The sequence below is a fragment of the Monodon monoceros genome, unplaced genomic scaffold (genome assembly GCF_005190385.1).
Source record: "Monodon monoceros isolate NGI ecotype Baffin Bay Population unplaced genomic scaffold, NGI_Narwhal_1 Super_Scaffold_18, whole genome shotgun sequence".
Classification (NCBI taxonomy): domain Eukaryota; kingdom Metazoa; phylum Chordata; class Mammalia; order Artiodactyla; family Monodontidae; genus Monodon; species Monodon monoceros.
Genome location: NW_021703774.1, coordinates 159746293 through 159764876, shown reverse-complemented (window position 1 = coordinate 159764876; position 18584 = coordinate 159746293). Strand labels below are relative to the sequence as shown.

Sequence of the window (18584 nt, the reverse complement as noted above, 5' to 3'; positions counted from 1 at the left end):
TGGAGGGTCCCGGGGGCACCTCCACCTTGGCACTGGGGCAGAGACCCAACTTTAGAAGGCAAAAGAGCCTGGAGATGCCTCTGCAGAGGAGTTCTGAAGTTCTGCTCATTCTAGAGTCAGAAAAACCTGGATTCAAATCCCAGCCCTGCCCCATTCCACTCTGTGCGATCTTAAGCAGGTGTGCTTACCTTTCTGTGTCTCTGTACCCTTATCTATAAAGTGGTGGAGGAGGGGATTAAACACATGTAAGAAATAAAAATATTTTTTGTTTTGGCTGTGCCATGCAGCTTGTGGGATCTTAGTTCCCCAACCAGGGATTGAACCCGGCCCCAGAAGTAAAAGCGCTGAGTCCTAACCACTGGACCACCAGGGGAATTCCCGCAAATAAAAATATTTTAAAAGATGACAGTATCAGTTCAAGTCAGAATTTCCATTAAGGAGAGGACAGTGGCCATACCCCCACCCTATCCAATCCACACACAGCCCAAGACATGGGACATAAAACACAGTGCTGGAAAGAGCTCCTTTATTTGGGGGCAGTGTCCAGGCCAGGTTGATGGGAGGAGGCAGGCTCCAGACCTAGTACCAGGCAGGGGGCCCCACAGGGATGATGGATGAGACAGAAGGTGGTTGAAGGATGCTCTCATCTGTAGGTACCAGGCCCAGACAGGAGGGGATGTCAGGTATTGGGCACCGAGCCTGCTCGGTGCCCACAGGGGCCAGAATTTGGTGACCACAGTTTCTCCCACCCCTAGTGCCCACAAGCGGGTCAAGAGGGCAGCCTCTTCATCCTTTTTCCCCTGAGTGTGGAATCCAGGCCTGAAGGGGGTCAGATTCTGCAGAGGCCAGACAGAGAGGGCACTCAGGGCAGTGGCCCCACCTCAGCCAGGCCAAGGACACCCACCCTCAGAGAGCAGGCGGTGGTCAAAAGAGCAAACACTTTAATGGAGGCTGCAGCGATCCGCCCCACAGCACACATGGGGCCACAGCACACGGGGGCCTCAGAGCAGCTCCCCTTCTCAGAGGAAAACCAAACCGCACACAGGGCCCAGGCTCCTGCCCGTGGCCACAGAGCTGCAGGCCGAAGGCTGCCTGTGCTGTCACCTACTGGTTCTCCTCCCTGCTGGCAGCATGAGGGGACAAAGACAGGTGGGCTCAGTTGGGCTCGCAGACGCCGGGCCCAGGCTGAGTCCTGCCCCAGCCAACACCCAGCAGAGAGAACCCCACAGCTGGAGGAGGGAGAAGGGGTGTGGCTCACATGGGGGAGGTTGGGAGGGACTCATCGCCCCTAAGGCTGCCCCATGGGGAAGACAACGCATCAGCGCTAACAGGGACCTGAGGGGCAAGAGAGGGGGGCGGGTGGGCAGCGAGCTGGGACTCGGCGGGCTAGGTACTCACAGTGTCTGGTAGGTGCTGTCCTGGGCCTTGAGGAAGCGCAAGACAAAGAAGGCCACTGTCTGCAGGCTCAGAGCCAGCACGACGCCACCAATGAAGCTGGCCCCATCAAAGCCAGGGCCACGGGCCTCAGGGACCGAAGGGCTCTCTGCAGGGTGGAGGTCGCAGCAGGCCGCTGTGGGCCAGGAGCCTAGCCCCGCCCCAATACCCGGCACAGGTCATCTGGAGGCCCCAGTCCTCACTATGGGAGCCTTGAGCGGCAGGCTGAGAAGTTCAACCCAGACCCCGTGGGCGGTTGGCCAGTGCCTGACTGGGGAGACAGGGCCTTGGCTCGGCCCTGGCTCTGCTGCTGAGCTGCTCGGTGGCTTGATGCCTCTTACACCCTCTCTGAGCCTCCTGACGGCAGGGACCAGATGGTGACTGAGCTCCCTGCCAGCCTCCCTCTTCCACAGGGGCCCAGCAGGGTGAGGACGGACCCAGAACTTGGACATCCACACCCGCTTCAGCTCAGAGTCGCTCTCAGCCTTGGGTCTTGGGGTTTGAAGCCCAGATACAGATGCTGTGGTCTCCTTTCAGGACTCCTAAGTCCCGAGACCCTGGAGTCACCCAATGCCAGAGCCCTTACTTAGGGAGGGAAGGAGCAGAGGAAGAAGTGGAGGCCCACACCCTACCAAGTAGATAAATGAAGACTTGATGATGTACGTCAGAGGGAGAAGCCAGGCTCTGAGTGCCAGGCCTGTCCAAAGTCACCCCACAGTTAGGGCATAGCCAGACTCACACAGCATCCCCTGACCCTTTCCCCTGCCCCCGCCTTGTGGCCCACGGTTGCCAGGACGTCTGGGTGGCTCCCAGCTGTGCCACGTTAGCCATCAACTCCCACCAGGGATTCAATTTCAGGCCCTGGGCCAGGTGCCCAGAGCAGGGCAGGGCAGGGATGGTGGTGGAAGATCATTCTGGGGCAGTGAAAGGGGCCCAGTTGGGAGCTGGGTCCACCTCCCAGAGGGAGTAGCTTGTGGAAGGGGGGTCTGAGAATATGAAGGGCAAAGGGTAGTCCCAGCTGCAGCTCAGGGAGCCCCAGAGAAGGGCACTGGGGAAAGAGGAGCAGAAGAGGGAAGAAATAAGCTGTACAACACTGATCTGGGGCTCAAGCCGGAGGGAGCTGAGCCATCAATAATTCAGCCCCTAAGATCACGTTTCTGGCTTTAATTAACCAAGAGCCTCTTCAGCCATCCTTGCCAAGCCTGCTGACCTCCAGGCCCTGAGGGGCAGTGGGAACCAAGGGGTGGGGTTCTTGCCTCTGTTCTGCCAGGAACCTGCTTTGTGACCCTCTCTGGGCCTGGGCGTTGCAGCAGGTAGTCACTGAGGACACCTTGGCAACCTGAGCCATACACCCTCAGCACCAAGTAGGTCCGGAGGGGGTCATCCTGAGTTCTCTGGTGTTGGGAGAAGGGATGGGAACCATCATTTCTTGATCACCTTCTATGCATCAGAAATTGAACTAGGTGCTATACATCTTCTCATAAAATCCTCACAGCAACTTTGTGAAGTATTATCCAACTCACTTTACAGATGTGGAAACAGGCTCAGAGGGAGAAATCACAGGGCTGAGGTCACAGATCTCGTCAGTGCCTGAGCCCAGCTCTGTCTTTCCCTGCACCTCTAGACCTCCCATTCCCCCAGATAGTACCTACCTGTTGTGATGGTCTTCGGTTCATAAGTGGGATGGTGGTGCACAGCTGAAGAGACAGGGAATCCATAATAATCCAGATCCCCACCCCCAATTCCCATCAAGACCCCAACCCAGGCCCACCCAACACACTTTCAAGCCTTAGTTCACACAGTTCCTTCCACCAGATGTGCCCTCTTTCCACTCTACATTTAAGTGTCATCTCTGATGCCACCTCCTCCAGGAAGCCCTCCCCCCATTCCCTTCTGAACTTCCAAAGTCCTCACTATGGTTTAAAATAGAATAGCTAGCTCCCCCATCCTCTCTACATGCTTGTCCTAGATCCTCTGGCTGCACCAATTTACAGAGGAGGAAACAGGCCAGAGAGGGGAAGGGACTTCTCAGTGAGCTAAAGGCAGAACTGAAACTGGACCCCGGTGTTCATGGGCATAGTCTACTCTCTGGGAGAGGCCAATTCCATATTGGAGGCAGGCTCTGACTGGGGACACCTCAGCCCCTTCCCTCCAACTTGACTTAGGCCAGCAGGAGCCCCCTTACCTGGACATGACTCTGAGCGGTTGTAGACAGAGCAGCCTTCCTTGACCACCTCAGCTTGGGCCACACAGTGTCCTGGTGGGAGAAGTTTCAGGGAAGAGGTTTAGGGGGTGGGGCCAAGGCCTTGGTGTTCATAACTGGGGGCACTAAACTGGGGGAGGGCCTGACTCCATACCTGGCTCCTCCGGCTGACACTGCTTCCACACGCAGCCAGTGAGGTTGTGTGCTCTGTTCCCCTCCACACAGTGCTCACAGAGCTTCAGCTGTTTGCAGGCCCCTCGGACAGCTGGCCAGATGTTCATGCGGAGAAGGGCTCCCCGCCCAAACCCTCGAGCTCCTTTACCTGGGAGTGGCATGGGTGCAGCACTTTGAACCCAAGCTACAGCCCCCCTTCCCCACTTCGGTGGATCTCACCCCTCTGCACACATACACTCACCTGGATCCCCCAAGCCCCCCTGCCCATCTGCAGTTTCCACAAACACATGGTTACACACACCAAGAACCTCCCTGACATTCACACAGAGCACCCTCCCTTTGCATACATCGGGAGCTAACCCCCCATACACCTAGGGCCGCTTCACTTCCATACACCTGAAGCTCCCTCACACCTGGCGCCTATATGTACACACAGGAATCCACACACAGCTGGAGTCCCCTTCTACCCACCCCAGGAGCCCCGCACACATGTGGAAAACTCCCCTCCCGCCCCCCAACCCCCGACTGCTCCTGGCAGGCGGCTGGGTGAAGGGTGAAGGGCACGCGTTACCAGCTACAACAAGCTGGGCACACAGGAGGAGGCAGCAGCAGCCGCCACAGAGCGCAGCCCGTAAGGCGCGGGGTCCCGGCGCGGCCATGGCGCGGAGGTGGAGCCTCGGGGTCGGGGTCTGCGGAGTGCTGGTGTGGCGCGTCCCTTCCAGACTCGGCTCCGCCGGGGTGTAGGGAGCGAGACCCGGGCAACCTGGGCGAGGCCAGGTGGGCGTGGCTCTGGCAGGGAGGGGGCTAGTGACGCCACCAGGTGGGGCGGGGTTTTGTGGTCTGAGGCGGGGTCAGGTAGGGCGTGGGTAGTGGGCGCGGCCTGGTGGGGGCGGGGTTCGGGGATCGGAGGCGGGGCTCCTGCAAAAGGAGGCGGAGTCCAGGACCGGTAGCCGGCCAGGTCGCTGGATTCCCCCACCCTCAGTTTCACGAAAACTCTGCTGCATTATTATCCCTACTTCACAGGTGAGGAAACTGAGGCTCAGAAAAAGTGAGTGACTAGTCGGAGGTCACAGAGTTAGTGGCAAAATCTGGATTTGAAGCAAAGTCACTTTCCTGACTTCCGGGCTTGCGTCAAGGGCGTCCTCCAACCAGGCCCCAGGACCGCGAGGATCAGCCTCCAGGCTCTGGCAGCCCACCTCGCTTCACCCGTTGCACCCTCCTCTCTTCTGCCCCTCAACACACCGCGTCTACCTCTGACCCACCACATCCCCTCTGGCCAAGTCGGCGGTCTCATTGTTACTGGGACAAGTGGGCCTTTCCACAGCCTTCCTCTCTGCCTCTTCTGGTTCTTCTCTCTCTGCAGCCACTTCTCAGGTTCCTTAGAATACACCTCCTCTTCCTCTTCCCCCCGTCCTCCATTCTCCCCTTTCCCCACCCCTCCCCTCTCCTTCTTCCCCTTCTCTACTCCTCCTTTTCCTCCTTCCCCCTCTTCATCTCCGGTGGCCCAGTTCAGGCCTGAGCTCTATTTCTCCTGTCCTGGGGTCATCTCATCCATTACTCTGCCATCAGTTCCCAACTGAAAGCCAACGAGTCCCATATCTCCATCTCCAGCCCAGTGCTCGCTCCCCAGCTGCCACACCTGTAACTAACAATACATAGTTAACAACTATTAACGACTTACTACTAGCAGAATGTACATTCTACTAAGCAGTTTTACTTGCAGCTTCTCTTCTGATGTCCTCAACTGCCCTCTAAGCATGGGTTTTGTTATCTCCAGTTTGCAGGCCTCTAGTAAAATCACTTGCTCAGGGGCACACAGGAGGGGGGGCCAGGATGTGGACCCAGAATCCAGTGAGGTCAGAGGCTACTCTCCCCTCTGCTATGCCTCCTGAGGGTCCATCTGCTTCCTGGGCACCTCTACCTGAGTGTGCCTCAGGCCCCTGAAACTGCCCGGTCTCTCTTCCCCACTCAGGGAGGCCCCTTCATTCCCCCCGGCACCTGATTGGAAACCATGGTCTCATCCTCACCCCCTCCCTCTGTCTCAGCCCCCAGACTTTAGTCCTGCAGATTCTGCCTCTACGTCTCTCCTGTGTCCTGCTCCCTCATCTTCCCTTTGCTGGCCTCACACTGCCTCTCAGCCTCCAGGACCCTCCCAGCTCAGCCCTCACAGTGCAGGGCTGTCCTGAAAACATGGATTCAACCATGAAACAATTTTCAATTCAGCTTGGCCTTCACAGCCCTGTGATTCATGGCTCTAGAAGTCTTTAGAAGTCTTGTGCTCACCCCAACATCTTCTTACCCTCTGAGAAAATAGAACAGCCTTTCCCCCAACACACACCCTCTTTTGTACCTCCTTGCCTTTATCCTATAGCTGTTCTCTCTCCTGGAGGGTCCTCCTCCTCTCCTGACTACATGTGTCTGGCAAACTAATCCTTCAGGACAATGCAAAATGGGCACCGTCTGCAGGAAGCCCTCTGTGACTGTCGTGGAGCAAGGCTGAGCTGCTGTGGCACTTGTCCCAGGTGGTAGATCCAAATCCGTCTGCTTTCCCGCACCCAAGCCCTTATCCCCTCACCATCTCTTGCCTTGGTGACTGCAGTGGCCTCCTGGTAGGGCTTCAGCTTCTGCTCCCCACCTCCAGTCTGTTCTCCACTCAGCAGCCAGAGCAATCCTTTGAAAATGTAAGTCAAATCGTACCATTCCCATGTTTAAGCCACCAATGGCTCACTGCTCTCCAATACTAGCACGATCTTCCCCCTGCCTACCTCTCTGAGCTCAACTCCTACTCTCCCCATGGCTCCTTTGGCTCCAGACACACTAGCCTCCTCTCTGTTCCTCAAACACATCAACTCTTTTCCTCCTAAGACTTGGTACCTGCTGTGCCCTCTCCTTGAAACTCTTCTATCCTCTCTTCAACTGACTTGCTCCATGACTTCCCTACTTAAAACAGGTCTCCTGGTTATTCTACATCATCATGCCTCCTTTTTTTCCTTCAGAACACGTATCAACTGTATAATTAATTACTCATTTGTTTCTTAGGCTATAAGTGAGTTCCAGGAAGGCAGGGACCATGTTTATCTTCATCTGTAGTTAACTCCCTGCACACATAAAAGCTAAGCAGGTGGTTACCAAATAACCATACTATACCATCTTGTGACTGTGTACATGTTTGCCTGTCTCACTGGTCTGTGAGACCCTCAAGGGATCCCTACTTAGTATCATATTAAGTTTTTATTTGTAGATTGTCCATCTCCCCATCAGAATGGAAGCTCCATGAAGAAGGCAGAGATTTTTGTTCATTGCTGTATCCTCTGTGCCTAGAATGGTGCCTGGCAAATAGTATATGCTCAATAAATATTTATTGAATGTTCAAAATGCAGGGATATGGCCACATCATCTTTCTGTCTGCAGCACCCTCTCAAACCCAAGCGCAGGGGAACTGTCAGTGAATATTGGCTGAATGGATGAGTCAGTGCTAAGAATGTGTGTGCTGATGATACCCAGATTCTTGGGGCTTGGACAAGGGGCTTGTGTAGACAGTATCTGTGTCTCTCTCACACACACCTCCCTCCAGAGCCTAGGCCCATAGGATTCTGCAGATTGGTGGAGAAGAGGTAAGAAGTCTTACCTGGAGGTGAGCCCTCACAGCCATCTGGTGGTCACCTGGGGAACTGCAAGTACTATCAGCCCTAGTTCAACTTCACTCCCAGCCCCTTCTGAGGAGATGGTGACATCTAGGCTAGAATGAAGACACACTGGATTTGGTTGCAGATGGAATGGCTTCAGATCCCAGCTCTGCCATTTACTGTGCAATTTGGGGCAAGTCCCTGGCTTCTCTAGGCTTCACCTGTGAAATGGGGATTCAGGACTCTTGTAAGTACTGGGCTCTCATCTGGCACCTGGTAGGTGGGAAGGACTGGAGGGGGGTGTCAGTGATGGGAAGGAATCAAGGAGGCAGGGCAGAGGGCATGAGTAGGAGAGAAGAGGAAGGGCTGCCCCTTCCTCTAGACAGCAGATCTTTGGGGAAAGGAGACCTGGTTGGCAGCGATGGCCTCAATTGTCCTGTTGACACGGGGCAGTTTTGGAGCATGAGGGAGAGTATTCACATGAAAATCCACAGCCCCACTTGAGTCTCTTAGGTCTCCGGCGTTTCTCATGGTTAGAAATATCAGTGCACTCTTTTCCTCCCCGGCTGGCTGAGGATCGTCTCCATCATGAATGACACCGTACCTCTCCGGATCAGGAAGTTCTGGCCAACCAACTACTTCAGTGGAAACATGGTCATTGATGTGCTTCACCCTGGAAGGGCAACAGTGTCCAAGACAGACATTTGGGGAAAAGTAGCCAAAATCTACAAGACCACACGAGACGTCATCTTTATACTTGGAGTCAGAACCCATTTTGGTGGTGACAAGACAACTGGCTTGGGCATGATTTACGATTCCTCGGGTTATGCAAGGAAAAGTAAACCAACACAACCCTGCAAGACATGGACTGCCTGAGAAGAAAAAGAACTCAAGGAAGCAGCGTATGAAATGCGAGAACAGAATTAGGGAGGTCGGGGGACCACAAGGACCAGTGTTGCTGCTGGCAAAAGGAAGAAGTAAAGATTCTGCAGGGACTTTATCTGTGGTGATATTGCCTATTTTTCATGAGAGGATTAATAAACTGTGAAAACACAGAAAAGACCACTGCTGCTCAGAATAGAAGATAGTCTCTCATACACCCTTTCTTTCTTTCTCCCTTCCTTCCTTCCTTCCTTCCTCTCTGTCTCTCTCTTCCTCTCTTTCTTTCTTTCTTTCTTCCATGTGCTTGCAGCATCTTTGTTCCCCGACCAGGAATGGAACCCGTGCCCCCTGCAGTGGGAGCACAGAGTCCTAACCACTGGACGGCCAGGAAATTACCTCTCATACACCCTTTCATGCCAACCTCCCAACAGCCTTCACCCTTCTCTGAGACCAACTGGACAGTTGTTGGGACCCGGCTCTGATTGGGGAGAAAGTGAATACCTGGGTTCTGGGGCGCTAATGTCCCTGTATTCTCTCTGATGCCCCCACCTTCCTTGACACCGTGCGTATTACTACTGTCTCTCTGTTTTCCTTCTCTTTCTCTAGATGCTGCTTTTTGTTTAATCACCCAGTCAGCAAGTATTTATTGAACACTTACTCCATGCCAGGCATTGTTCTCCAGCACAGAACAGAACAAAGTCTGTTCAGTCCTGGTGGGGCTGACATGTACTTTTTTAGAAAAGAATAAATTTAGAATTTCAGGAGTGCTAAGTGCTCTGAAGAATAATAAATCAAGGAAAGAGAGCAGAGAGTGATGGGGAGGGGAGTGGTAATCTAGGGTAGAGGTCAGGAAAGCCTGCTCCTGAAGAAGTGACTTGGGTTCCGTGCCCGGAATGAAGTGAAGGGGTTCCAGGCAGAGGGAACAGCCAGTGCAAAGGCCCAGGAGCAGCAATATTCTCAGCCACAGTCTGTGCTCTCAATGGCAGGGCTCCCTGAGGCTCCTCCTCACTCTCTGCTCCCTCCCCTGGGTGATGTCATCTACCCCTTGAACCTGCACATCTAGGCCTCCCAGGTGTCCTCCTCCTGCCAGATGTATTGGCAGCCAACACAGCCAGTGTTGCTAATGTGCCAGGCCCCTCCCAACAATCCCAGGAAGAAGATACTAGCATTACCTCTATCTTATAGATGAGTCAATCTAGGCACAAAGAGCCTAAGACACTCACCCAAAGTCACGCAGCTAGAAAATGGAGGAACTGGGATTTGAAACCAGTCTACACTCCTGACCACACCACCTGCTAAACACCCCAAACTCACCATGTCCAGCCTGAAGTGCGTTATCTTCCCCAGCCCTGACCCTATCCTCTCCCCATGTACCTGCCACCGCCTGTCACCTCCTTCTCCCTGCCCTACACTGACTGTGGGAGCTGCAGTGTTTCTGTGTTTCAGGGAGAAGTTGGTGGGGCCTGCGATCTGGGCCGCCGCGGTTTCCTCAAGCCCTAACCTGGTCCCTGCCCCCCAACCCCATCCCACAGGCCTGGTTGATTCCAGTGAGGATCAAAGCTAGAGACAGAGGGAGGAGGAGCAGCCAGTTCTCCTCCCCCAGAACTGGCCATACCTGTCACATCAGGAGAAGTCAGCTGAGAGAGGTTCCCTGGGGACAGGCAGGGTTGGGGAAGAGGGAGCTCCTTCTCCATGCCCTACCCTGCCAGGGTGTCTAAGATGGGAGGTCGAGAGGGGCCTGCCCTGGGGACTGAGCTGCTAGGTTTCCTGCTTCCAAGTTCCTCCCGGCTCCCCCACTCCTGCTGCTCTCGGGAAGTGCCCCTTACCACCACCCCGCTGGCTTTCCAGATCCTTGAATAAATAATTTAGGTTTTGAAATCTTGCCAGGCCCACTCCTCCCATGCTGTGAGGGCGCTATTGGGCTGACATGATTGACGTCACCCAGCTCCTTATGCCAGCCCCAGCATCACGAGGACCTGCCCTGGCAGCAACTTACCTGCCTGGTCACTGTCAGTCCAGACCCTCTACCTTGTCCTACTCACCCTGGGGTCCACTCACCACAGTCACCTGGTATCTTCATTCCAGGACCCTACAACCCTCATCACAGCCTTGTCACTTCAGCACTTGTGACAGGGTCACGGTGACCTGAAGTCCTATCACCTGGACACTCCATCTTCCCTTTCCTTTGCCACTGCCTTTTGCCACCCTGCAATCCCTGAACCCCATCATGCCACAGAATCACCCTGACACTGCTATGGTTGCCCTGGGGGCTTCCCTCTCTACCTCAGCGTCCCACTGCCACCACCCCCCAAGATCCTGTCACCATGATCATACCGTCACTGCCACCCACCTCCCTGTTCCCTCATGCTCCTGTCACCATCACCTCAGGGCCGTTTCGTCTTGGCAACCCCTGCCATCCTCACCGGGGACGCCCATTCAGCCCCATCACTCGGTTTCCGTCACCTGAATTCCATCAGCCTTTGCCACCCGAGAGTCCCATCACCCCACAGTCTATCCGCGTTCCCTTTCCGCTCCCCCTACACATCCCCCTCAACCTCCCGTGGACTTCCAGGCTCTCGCACCAGCGCCCCCGAAACCCCCGGCCCCTAGAGGGCGCCGCGTCAAGGACAGCGCGGGCCGACTCAGGAGGGGGCGGGGCCGCAGCCACGGTCGCTTTTTATGAATGGGGGAGCGGGCAGCACGAGGCCTCATTACTATGCCGAGCGGCGCGCGCTGCGCCCCAGCGCGGCTCACCCATTGGCCAGGCGGGCCGCTGACGTCACCAAACCGGTGGCCGGGGGCGGGGCGGGGTGACTCACGTCGCTTCTCCCGTGGCCGTGGGGGCTTCTCGGGGTCCGCATACACCCTGCGCAGCCTGGACCCGAGCGGAGCCTCCCCGGGGCCCGGCCGCGCCCGGTCCCGAGAGGTGAGTAGCGGGCCCCGCCGCGGACACCAGGCGTCCGGGAGGGCAGTCAGGATTCTGGGGCGCTGGGCAAGCGATAAGGCTCGCAGCGGCTGACTGGGGTCGGAGGTCGAGACCAGGAACCCTGAGTCTGGGCTAGCAGGAGGGGAGCCAGTGCCTGAGTGCTGAGAGCCGTCAGCTGGGTAGCCCGGCGCGGGGTGAGCCCTCCTGCAGGGACCCGAGGCCCTGAAGGGACTGATGGTCATCTGAGTTTGGTCCGGCAGGAGGCGTCTGGGGCAAGGACCCAGGCGTCCGAGCAGGAGGAGGTGTCTGACTTAGGAATCCAGACCTCCGGGCAGGAGGCGGAGTCAGGCCCAAGATCCAGGTGTCCGGGCAGAGGGAGGGGTCTGACTCAGGGATCCACGCTTCCAGCAGGGGGTGTCTGTTCCAAAGACCCAGAGGTTCAGGCAGAAAGAGGGGTCTGGCTGGGGACAGAAGTCTAGGTGGGTGTGTGTTGGGGGAGGCCGAGTTCCCAGGTGTTGTTACCCCAGGAGTGCAGGGTGGGGGCTGGCGGGAGCTTCACGAGCATTCTCTGGGGGCGGAGTCTGGGTTTGGCAGTACTGAGAATCGTGAGGGGTCTGGTGAGCCTCAGAAGCTGAGCGTCATCCTCCCTGGTGGGGAGGGAGCAGAGCTGCTCTCAGTTTTAAGATGTTTTTCCCTCCCCCAGTCCTGGGCCTCTCCCAGCTTCTCCTGGATCCAATGGGCCTCCATCCACTCATGGTAGTCCTTCATCTTGCCCTCCTCTGGTCACACATGTAGGAGAAAGACCTGCAGGACTCAGGGAGTTGGAAGGGAGAATGAAGAGACCCAGGACAGGGATCCCCAGGAAAAGAGACTCCTGCTAGCCCGGCGGCATAGGAGAGGTTAAAGGTACCCTGGAAGGAGCTTCAGGGCAGGAGTGGGGGCAACAAGGCATTGGGACTCAGCCAGGTATCCTGAGGTGAGACTCCCACTGTTTCCAGACCCCTCCACTCAGCACCCAGCCCTGCCAGCTTCTCACAGGGCCTTTCTCCTACAGGTACCATGATGTGGGGTGCAGGCAGCCCCCTGGCCTGGCTCTCTGCTGGCCCAGGAAACATGAACATGAGCAGCGTGGGCTCAACAGAGGGGCCCACAGGCCCAGCCATGCCACTGCCCTCACCTAGGGCCTGGGACGTAGTGCTGTGCATCTCAGGTACCCTAGTGTCCTGTGAGAACGCGCTGGTGGTGGCCATCATCGTGGGCACTCCTGCCTTCCACGCCCCCATGTTCCTGCTGGTGGGCAGCCTGGCTGTGGCAGACCTGCTGGCAGGCCTGGGTCTGGTCATGCACTTTGCTGCTGTCTTCTGCATTGGCTCGGCAGAGATGAGCCTGGTGCTGGTCGGCATGCTGGCCATGGCCTTTACTGCCAGCATTGGCAGCCTACTGGCCATCACCGTTGATCGCTACCTTTCTCTGTACAATGCCCTCACCTACTACTCAGAGACGACAGTGACGCGGACCTATGTAATGCTGGCCCTAGTGTGGGGATGCGCATTGGGCCTGGGGCTGCTGCCTGTGCTGGCCTGGAACTGCCTGGATGCCCGGGCCACGTGTGGTGTGGTATATCCACTCTCCAAGAACCATCTGGTGGTCCTGGCCGTTGCTTTCTTCATGGTGTTTGGCATCATGCTGCAGCTCTATGCCCAGATCTGTCGCATCGTCTGCCGCCATGCCCAGCAGATTGCCCTCCAGCGGCACCTGCTGCCTGCCTCCCACTACGTGGCCACCCGAAAGGGCATTGCCACCTTGGCCGTGGTGCTTGGCGCCTTTGCCGCCTGCTGGCTGCCCTTCACCGTCTACTGCCTGTTGGGCGATGCCCACTCCCCACCCCTCTACACCTATCTCACCCTGCTCCCTGCCACCTACAACTCCATGATCAACCCCATCATCTATGCCTTCCGCAACCAGGATGTGCAGAAGGTGCTGTGGGCTGTCTGCTGCTGCTGTTCCTCTTCCAAGATCCCCTTCCGATCCCGTTCCCCCAGTGATGTCTAGTCGCATCCTGGTGACCCTTCAGCCCTGATCACTACAGAATTCCAGAGTGTTAGGTCCTCCAGGGCTTTGTTCCAACCCTCCAGCTCTGCACCCCAAGACCCAGCTGGTTCTGGAGTTCTAGCACTTTGGGTGTTTCACAGGATTCTGTTCAGATCCCTGCAGGGCCCAGCTGGCTCCATGGTTCTAGAATGTTCAGGTGGTCAGGGTTCCACTCAGAAATATCGCACAGCCCAGCTGGCTTGGAGTTCCAGTATGCTGCTGGGTGTTTTACAGTGCCATTCCAAGTCCCTGATCTTCCCCCTCCTTTGACCTTGACCATGTCGCTTTACTTTTGAGTTTCTGAACTAAAGAGTCAGAGAGGTTAGTTACTCTGTTGATAGATAAGACAAAGATTTATCTGTATATATGTGCACATACAAAGAGAGTATCTATTATTATTTATTTATTTATGAATTTATTTATGGGTGTTAACGGGAAAAAAAGAGACCCACACCTTTAAATCCAGGCCATACCAGGGTACTCCCAGTCCCCAACACCCTCATTTCTGACCTCAGTTCCTAGAGGGGGGAAAGGGAGAGAGAGAAACCACGTATTTTGTTATTATTTTTGCTTGTTTTTTATCAAAGAGATCATAGAAACCAGAGCCTTCTCCCAGGGCCCGCCACCCTCGGGTTTGCAGGGGGAACACACCAGCCTCTGGTTTTTTATTTTTTTAAGAAACCATCACCTGAGAAACCGAGAATTCCTCTGCGCTGGGGGCCGGCTGCCCTCTGGTGGCCGTTTTGGGGAAACTGCAGCCCGGCCGGCAGCCGGGACCAGGCCAAGCAACCCCAGCTCCACTCCAGCCTGGTGTCCAGCGCCACAGCCAGAGCCTAGCGGCCAGGCCTCACCCTGCGGTGCCCTAGAGGAGGCAAGGGTGCGAGCCAACACCAGACCCCTCTGCCAACTGGGGTATGGTCCCCAGTGCGATCCCTATTCCTGTCCCTGACCCAACCCTCAATAAAAAATGATTTTTTGATAAATTTGTCTGTGTGTGGAGGGGGTGGAGTGGGGCCTGATGGGGGACAGCCTGGAATGGGAGGATTATGCCAGGCCTGGGGGCCTGTGGGGTATGTGAGGAGCTGGAGACCCAGGTGGAATGTGGCTGGCAGGTGACACCTCCCACCCCAGGATGCCAGTCTGATGGGTCCCCCTGCTCAGACACAGGCACCGCCAGGCAAGAACCCCACCTCCCCCTGGGGACTGGAACCCCTGTTGCTAGACCCTTTTGGGGTTGAAGATGCCTACATCGTGCCCACATGAGCTTTAGCTTGGGCTTTGGCATGAAGTATATACTCAAAGCATGTAGGTATTCTTAACAACAGCCCTTCCCAGTCATGGGTGTTTGCTGTGTGCTAGGCACTGCGCTAAGTGTACTACACCCATTACCACATTTATGCCTAACAAGCATCCCATGGCACAGGTAATAATAACTTCTCCATTTTATGGATGAGGAAACAGGCCGAGGGAGATTCAGTGGCCAGCTCAAGGTCATACAGCTAGGAAATGATAGAGCCAGAATTCAAACCAGGAACACTTGTTTCCAGAACCTGTGCACTGTCTACTGGCCAATGCCCCCCCATCTCCTTCCTTCCCAACCCTAGGGCTTACGACATTCTGGACTCAGATTTGTATTGGGGTTCATTCTCACAGCCAGCTGCCACATTTTGGGAGGTGGCTGGTTGGGGTCTGTTCATTCAGGAGCTGAAAGAGCTTTTTTGCTATGCAAAGGTGAGTGATGGTAAGTGTGTGCGTGTGCCCTTGTGTGCATTTGAGGATGTAAGTGTTCAGAACCCTGAATTTCGGTGTTTTGGAACCAGAAAGGACATGTTCAACAGGCAAGGGCAGGAGCAGGTTTGGGGTGTGGCTGAAGAGGAAGCTCTGACTACCCAAACCCCCCATCTTCCTGGGTGGGCAAAGCCTGGAGGTGGGGCCCTCAGAGCATCTCCACTGTACAGATGGGGAGACTGAGGCCCGAAGAACAGCCACTTGCTCAAACTCACACAGCTCAGCTGTGCCAGGCTAGGACTCAGGTCTTTCTCCATTTCCCTGGCCAGAGATTTCTGCCTGGTGTTCAAGACCGCTCCCCAGTAGTAGCTACAGGAATCCAAGGGGAGTGGACATGCCAACAGGGGCTGGGTCAGAGCTGGTGGAGGGCGGCCCTGGGCCTAGGTACACATAGCTCCAGTCCAGGCACAAAGTGGGGAGGGTCCACCAGATCTGGCTGAGGCTTATCTCTTTCCCCACCTTCCTGGAAGGTCCCTGGGAAAAGACCCCCACTCAGGAATCCCCTGTTCTATGGCAAACATCGCACACAACATCACCATGGTCCACTGGGTGGTACTATTGCTCTCCCCACTTTACAGAAGAGAAAGTTGAGGCTCTGAGAGTAATGGGTTTTCATTTATTCACTGCTGTCCTGGTGGACAGCTTAAATTCTAGCCAGGGGAGACAGTAATAAAGAGATAAGCTAAAACATGGTAATGTCAGAGAGCGATGAGTCCTCAGAGAAAAACAGAGAAGGGGCACAGGGAGCGCGTGTAATCTCTAAAAGAGGGTGCCCCCCAAAAGGCCTTCCTGAAGGTGACGTTTGATTTGCCTAAAGTCACATAGTAAAAGAGTTGAGCTGAGATTTGAACCCAGGTCCATTTGACTCCAAATCTGTTTCTTTCCTAGGTGAGGGAATGGGTTTCAGGAGCAGCTCAGAAACAGCAAGCAAGGAAACCAGGGCAGGGAGCTCTGTCCCCAGGCTAGGGAAAATTTGGGGCTCTCCAGGCTACCCCTAGACCTTTGGGAGGGGCGGTGTAGGAACAGGCCTCCTTGCTGCCTCCGCCTCACTCCCAAGGAGCACCCACCAAGGACCAGAAGGAGAGGGGCCAGGTGCCTCTCCTGCCCTGGGTGGGCTTGGCCCTTTGCTTCCCCATCCTAGCTTCTGGCTCCAGGGCCCAGCAGGGCCGAATGCTGGCCAGCCTCATGTCTGCAAGGGCCTGTGACTGACCCTCATGCTGTGAGTCCTCGTCTGTCTGTCTGGGTGTGGCTGTGTGGTGGATCTGAGACATTTCTGGGAGCCTGTATCTGCGGTCTCTGCCTTGGGTCCTGGGCCCACCCTGAGGGTGTCTGAATCTGTCCCTGGGTTGGGGCCTCTGTGCGTGGTGGGGCTAGCTGGCTTCTCCCTGCTCCCGGGATTCTTCAGATACACCTCAGGTCTTCCCTGTGCTTCCCGCTCTGTGTTTCCTCCAGGAAGCCTCCTTGGCTAAGCCCTCCTGTGGCTGTAAAGATGCGGTTTATACAACACACCGTGCTACCCTTCTCCTTAGTAAATATTTATAGAGAAGTCTGGCCTTCCTCCTTGGAATGGGGGCCCCAAAGGCTGTGTCCCCTCTCCAACTGAGGGTCCCTGAGAGAAGGGACATGTCTGCCCCCCCAAACTGAAGCCTCTATGTCTCTTTCAGCCTCAGACTCAGCTGGTGCTCGGCCTGGGGCTGCTCAGCACCACATGCCTGTGTGTGTGCGCGCGTGCGCGCCTGTGTGTGTGTGTTTTGGGGGGGAGTAGTCAAGCCTTCCAGCCTCTCTGCCTTTGCCAGTTGTCCAACCCCATGCCTAACCCCACCCAGTTGCAGAGGCCTAGGAGGGTGAGCTGGGCAGTGGGGGCTCCCTGGCTTGGGGGAGGAAAAGGCTGGGGCTCAGAACCCTGCCTCTCTGCCAGGGTAGACCTTGGGGTGGGGGTGGGGCCCACCTCTCCTCCCCTCCTTCCCAGGTCCTGTGTAGAGGAAGGGGGCAGCCCCCGCCGGGGCCATGACCGCCTCTCCCTGCAATAAGTGAGGAGACAGCAGCTATTAATATAAGATGAGTTCACGGGCTCACAGCTTCTGCAAGCTGGAAAACAGGCTCACGGGGCCGGGGGCTACGGCAAGTCTCGTCTGTCAGATTCTCTCCTGGAGCCTGGAGCCCATCAGCCCCGCATACCCCAGCTCCCTACAGGCTGAGACCTGGGCGCACACAGGCACGTGCACACAGGCACACACGTGGGGGTCCAGGCCTCTGGCTGTTCAGAGAACACACACACATGCACACATATCCAGACACGCACGTATACCCAGATGTATCTGCATACTGGTACGCACACCTGTGCACACAGATATATCATGGTACATATGTACACAGACCATGTCAACTTCATGTGCACATGTTCGCATGCAGAAGCACATACTTAAATGTATGCAATGCCCTTGCACACACATGTATACACAGACACACTTACCCTTATATATACATGTGTGCACACAGGTCCAGACATGCTTGCATACCCAGACCCATCTGCATACCACTGCACACCCACATATACACAGGCACAAAACTGCACACGTGCACACAGATGGCATCCAAAATCATGTCCATACATTTGCATACAGGACTACATGCAAGGACTTGAATGCACGTACATGTCTTTTGCACACAGCGTACACACAGTCACACAGGCTCCTCACTGTGAATGCTCAGCAACCATGAATTCACAGGCAGACCCTTGGCTTCCAGCACCATCCGGCTGGCTCAGTCTCCCCTCCCCCAGCCTCATGACAGGCAGCTCATGCTCCTGCCAACCCCAATGCCCGCCTTTGGCTTCCCGCCCCCCGGGGGTCCCCAGATCCCTGATTAACCCCCTCACTAATTGGCCACCAGCCCCTTGACTTTGCTGCAGGCCTTCTCGGGAGCTGGGAGCAAGAGGCTGCAAATTGGCCAAGCAGGATGGGTCTGGGGAATAGAGTGCGAGGCGGGGGGTGGGGGGTGCTATGAGCTCAGGGCCTGGCTGGAGCCAGGCAGGGCACCCCCTATACCAGGGCTGGGGGGGCACTGGTATTGTATTCTCATGGGAGGGCACTCTAGGATTCATGTGTACCCAGTCACCTGAGCTTTCCCTGAATGCACTTTTACACACACTTACTAGTCATGTGGGTGGACATGCCCCACCCCACTTCTCCACACAAATGCATGTGAACATCTGCACACACCCACGTACACTCACGAACAAACCCAATAAGCATACAGGCAAAATCTTGCCTGTTCATAAATTCACCCGCCAGAAACGCAAAGACCATTTACGTACATACATCCAAACATACTTCACCTAAACACACAAATGTATCACATGTATACAGGGTTGCAAACATACAAATTTACATGTTACACATGCCTATGAATGTACACCTAAGTATACCTGTAGGCATGCAAGAACATGCATTCACATCTG

The 18584-nt window shown here is 55.7% G+C and overlaps 2 protein-coding genes across 5 annotated transcripts; one reads left to right on the top strand and one right to left on the bottom strand.

The window, feature by feature from the left end:
- Window positions 1-530: 530 nt before the first annotated feature.
- Window positions 531-4470, bottom strand: CD164L2 (CD164 molecule like 2). Of its 4 annotated transcripts, none has more exons than XM_029230769.1 (6): window positions 4383-4470; window positions 3792-3959; window positions 3620-3691; window positions 3087-3131; window positions 1399-1543; window positions 531-836 (listed from the first exon to the last, which is right to left on the bottom strand). In XM_029230769.1, exons 1-6 carry the CDS (start codon window positions 4468-4470, stop codon window positions 830-832), a joined length of 525 nt encoding a protein of 174 aa, XP_029086602.1. In that variant the 3' UTR covers window positions 531-829. The 4 variants fall into 4 exon arrangements, with proteins under 4 accessions (XP_029086602.1, XP_029086601.1, XP_029086600.1 ...); XM_029230768.1 differs by lacking the exon at window positions 531-836 and adding an exon at window positions 947-1120; XM_029230767.1 differs by lacking the exon at window positions 531-836 and adding an exon at window positions 1098-1123.
- A 6665-nt stretch (window positions 4471-11135) lies between these two features.
- On the top strand, window positions 11136-14319 carry GPR3 (G protein-coupled receptor 3). Its single transcript, XM_029230091.1, has 2 exons — window positions 11136-11245; window positions 12300-14319. The coding sequence occupies exon 2, from the start codon at window positions 12305-12307 to the stop codon at window positions 13295-13297; it is 993 nt and encodes a 330-aa protein (XP_029085924.1). The 5' UTR covers window positions 11136-11245; window positions 12300-12304; the 3' UTR covers window positions 13298-14319.
- The last annotated feature ends 4265 nt before the right edge of the window (window positions 14320-18584 follow it).

Bases quoted from the DNA above. Each gene is read 5' to 3' on its own strand.
- CD164L2 (XM_029230767.1), bottom strand. From the start codon at position 4,470: ATGGCCGCGCCGGGACCCCGCGCCTTACGGGCTGCGCTCTGTGGCGGC. The intron at 3,132-3,619 runs GTAAGGGGGCTC...CTGTCTCTTCAG, and splicing joins CCGCTCAGAGTCATGTCCAG to CTGTGCACCACCATCCCACT. The intron at 1,544-3,086 runs GTAGGTACTATC...TCCACCCTGCAG, and splicing joins ACCGAAGACCATCACAACAG to AGAGCCCTTCGGTCCCTGAG.
- GPR3 (XM_029230091.1), top strand. From the start codon at position 12,305: ATGATGTGGGGTGCAGGCAGCCCCCTGGCCTGGCTCTCTGCTGGCCCA.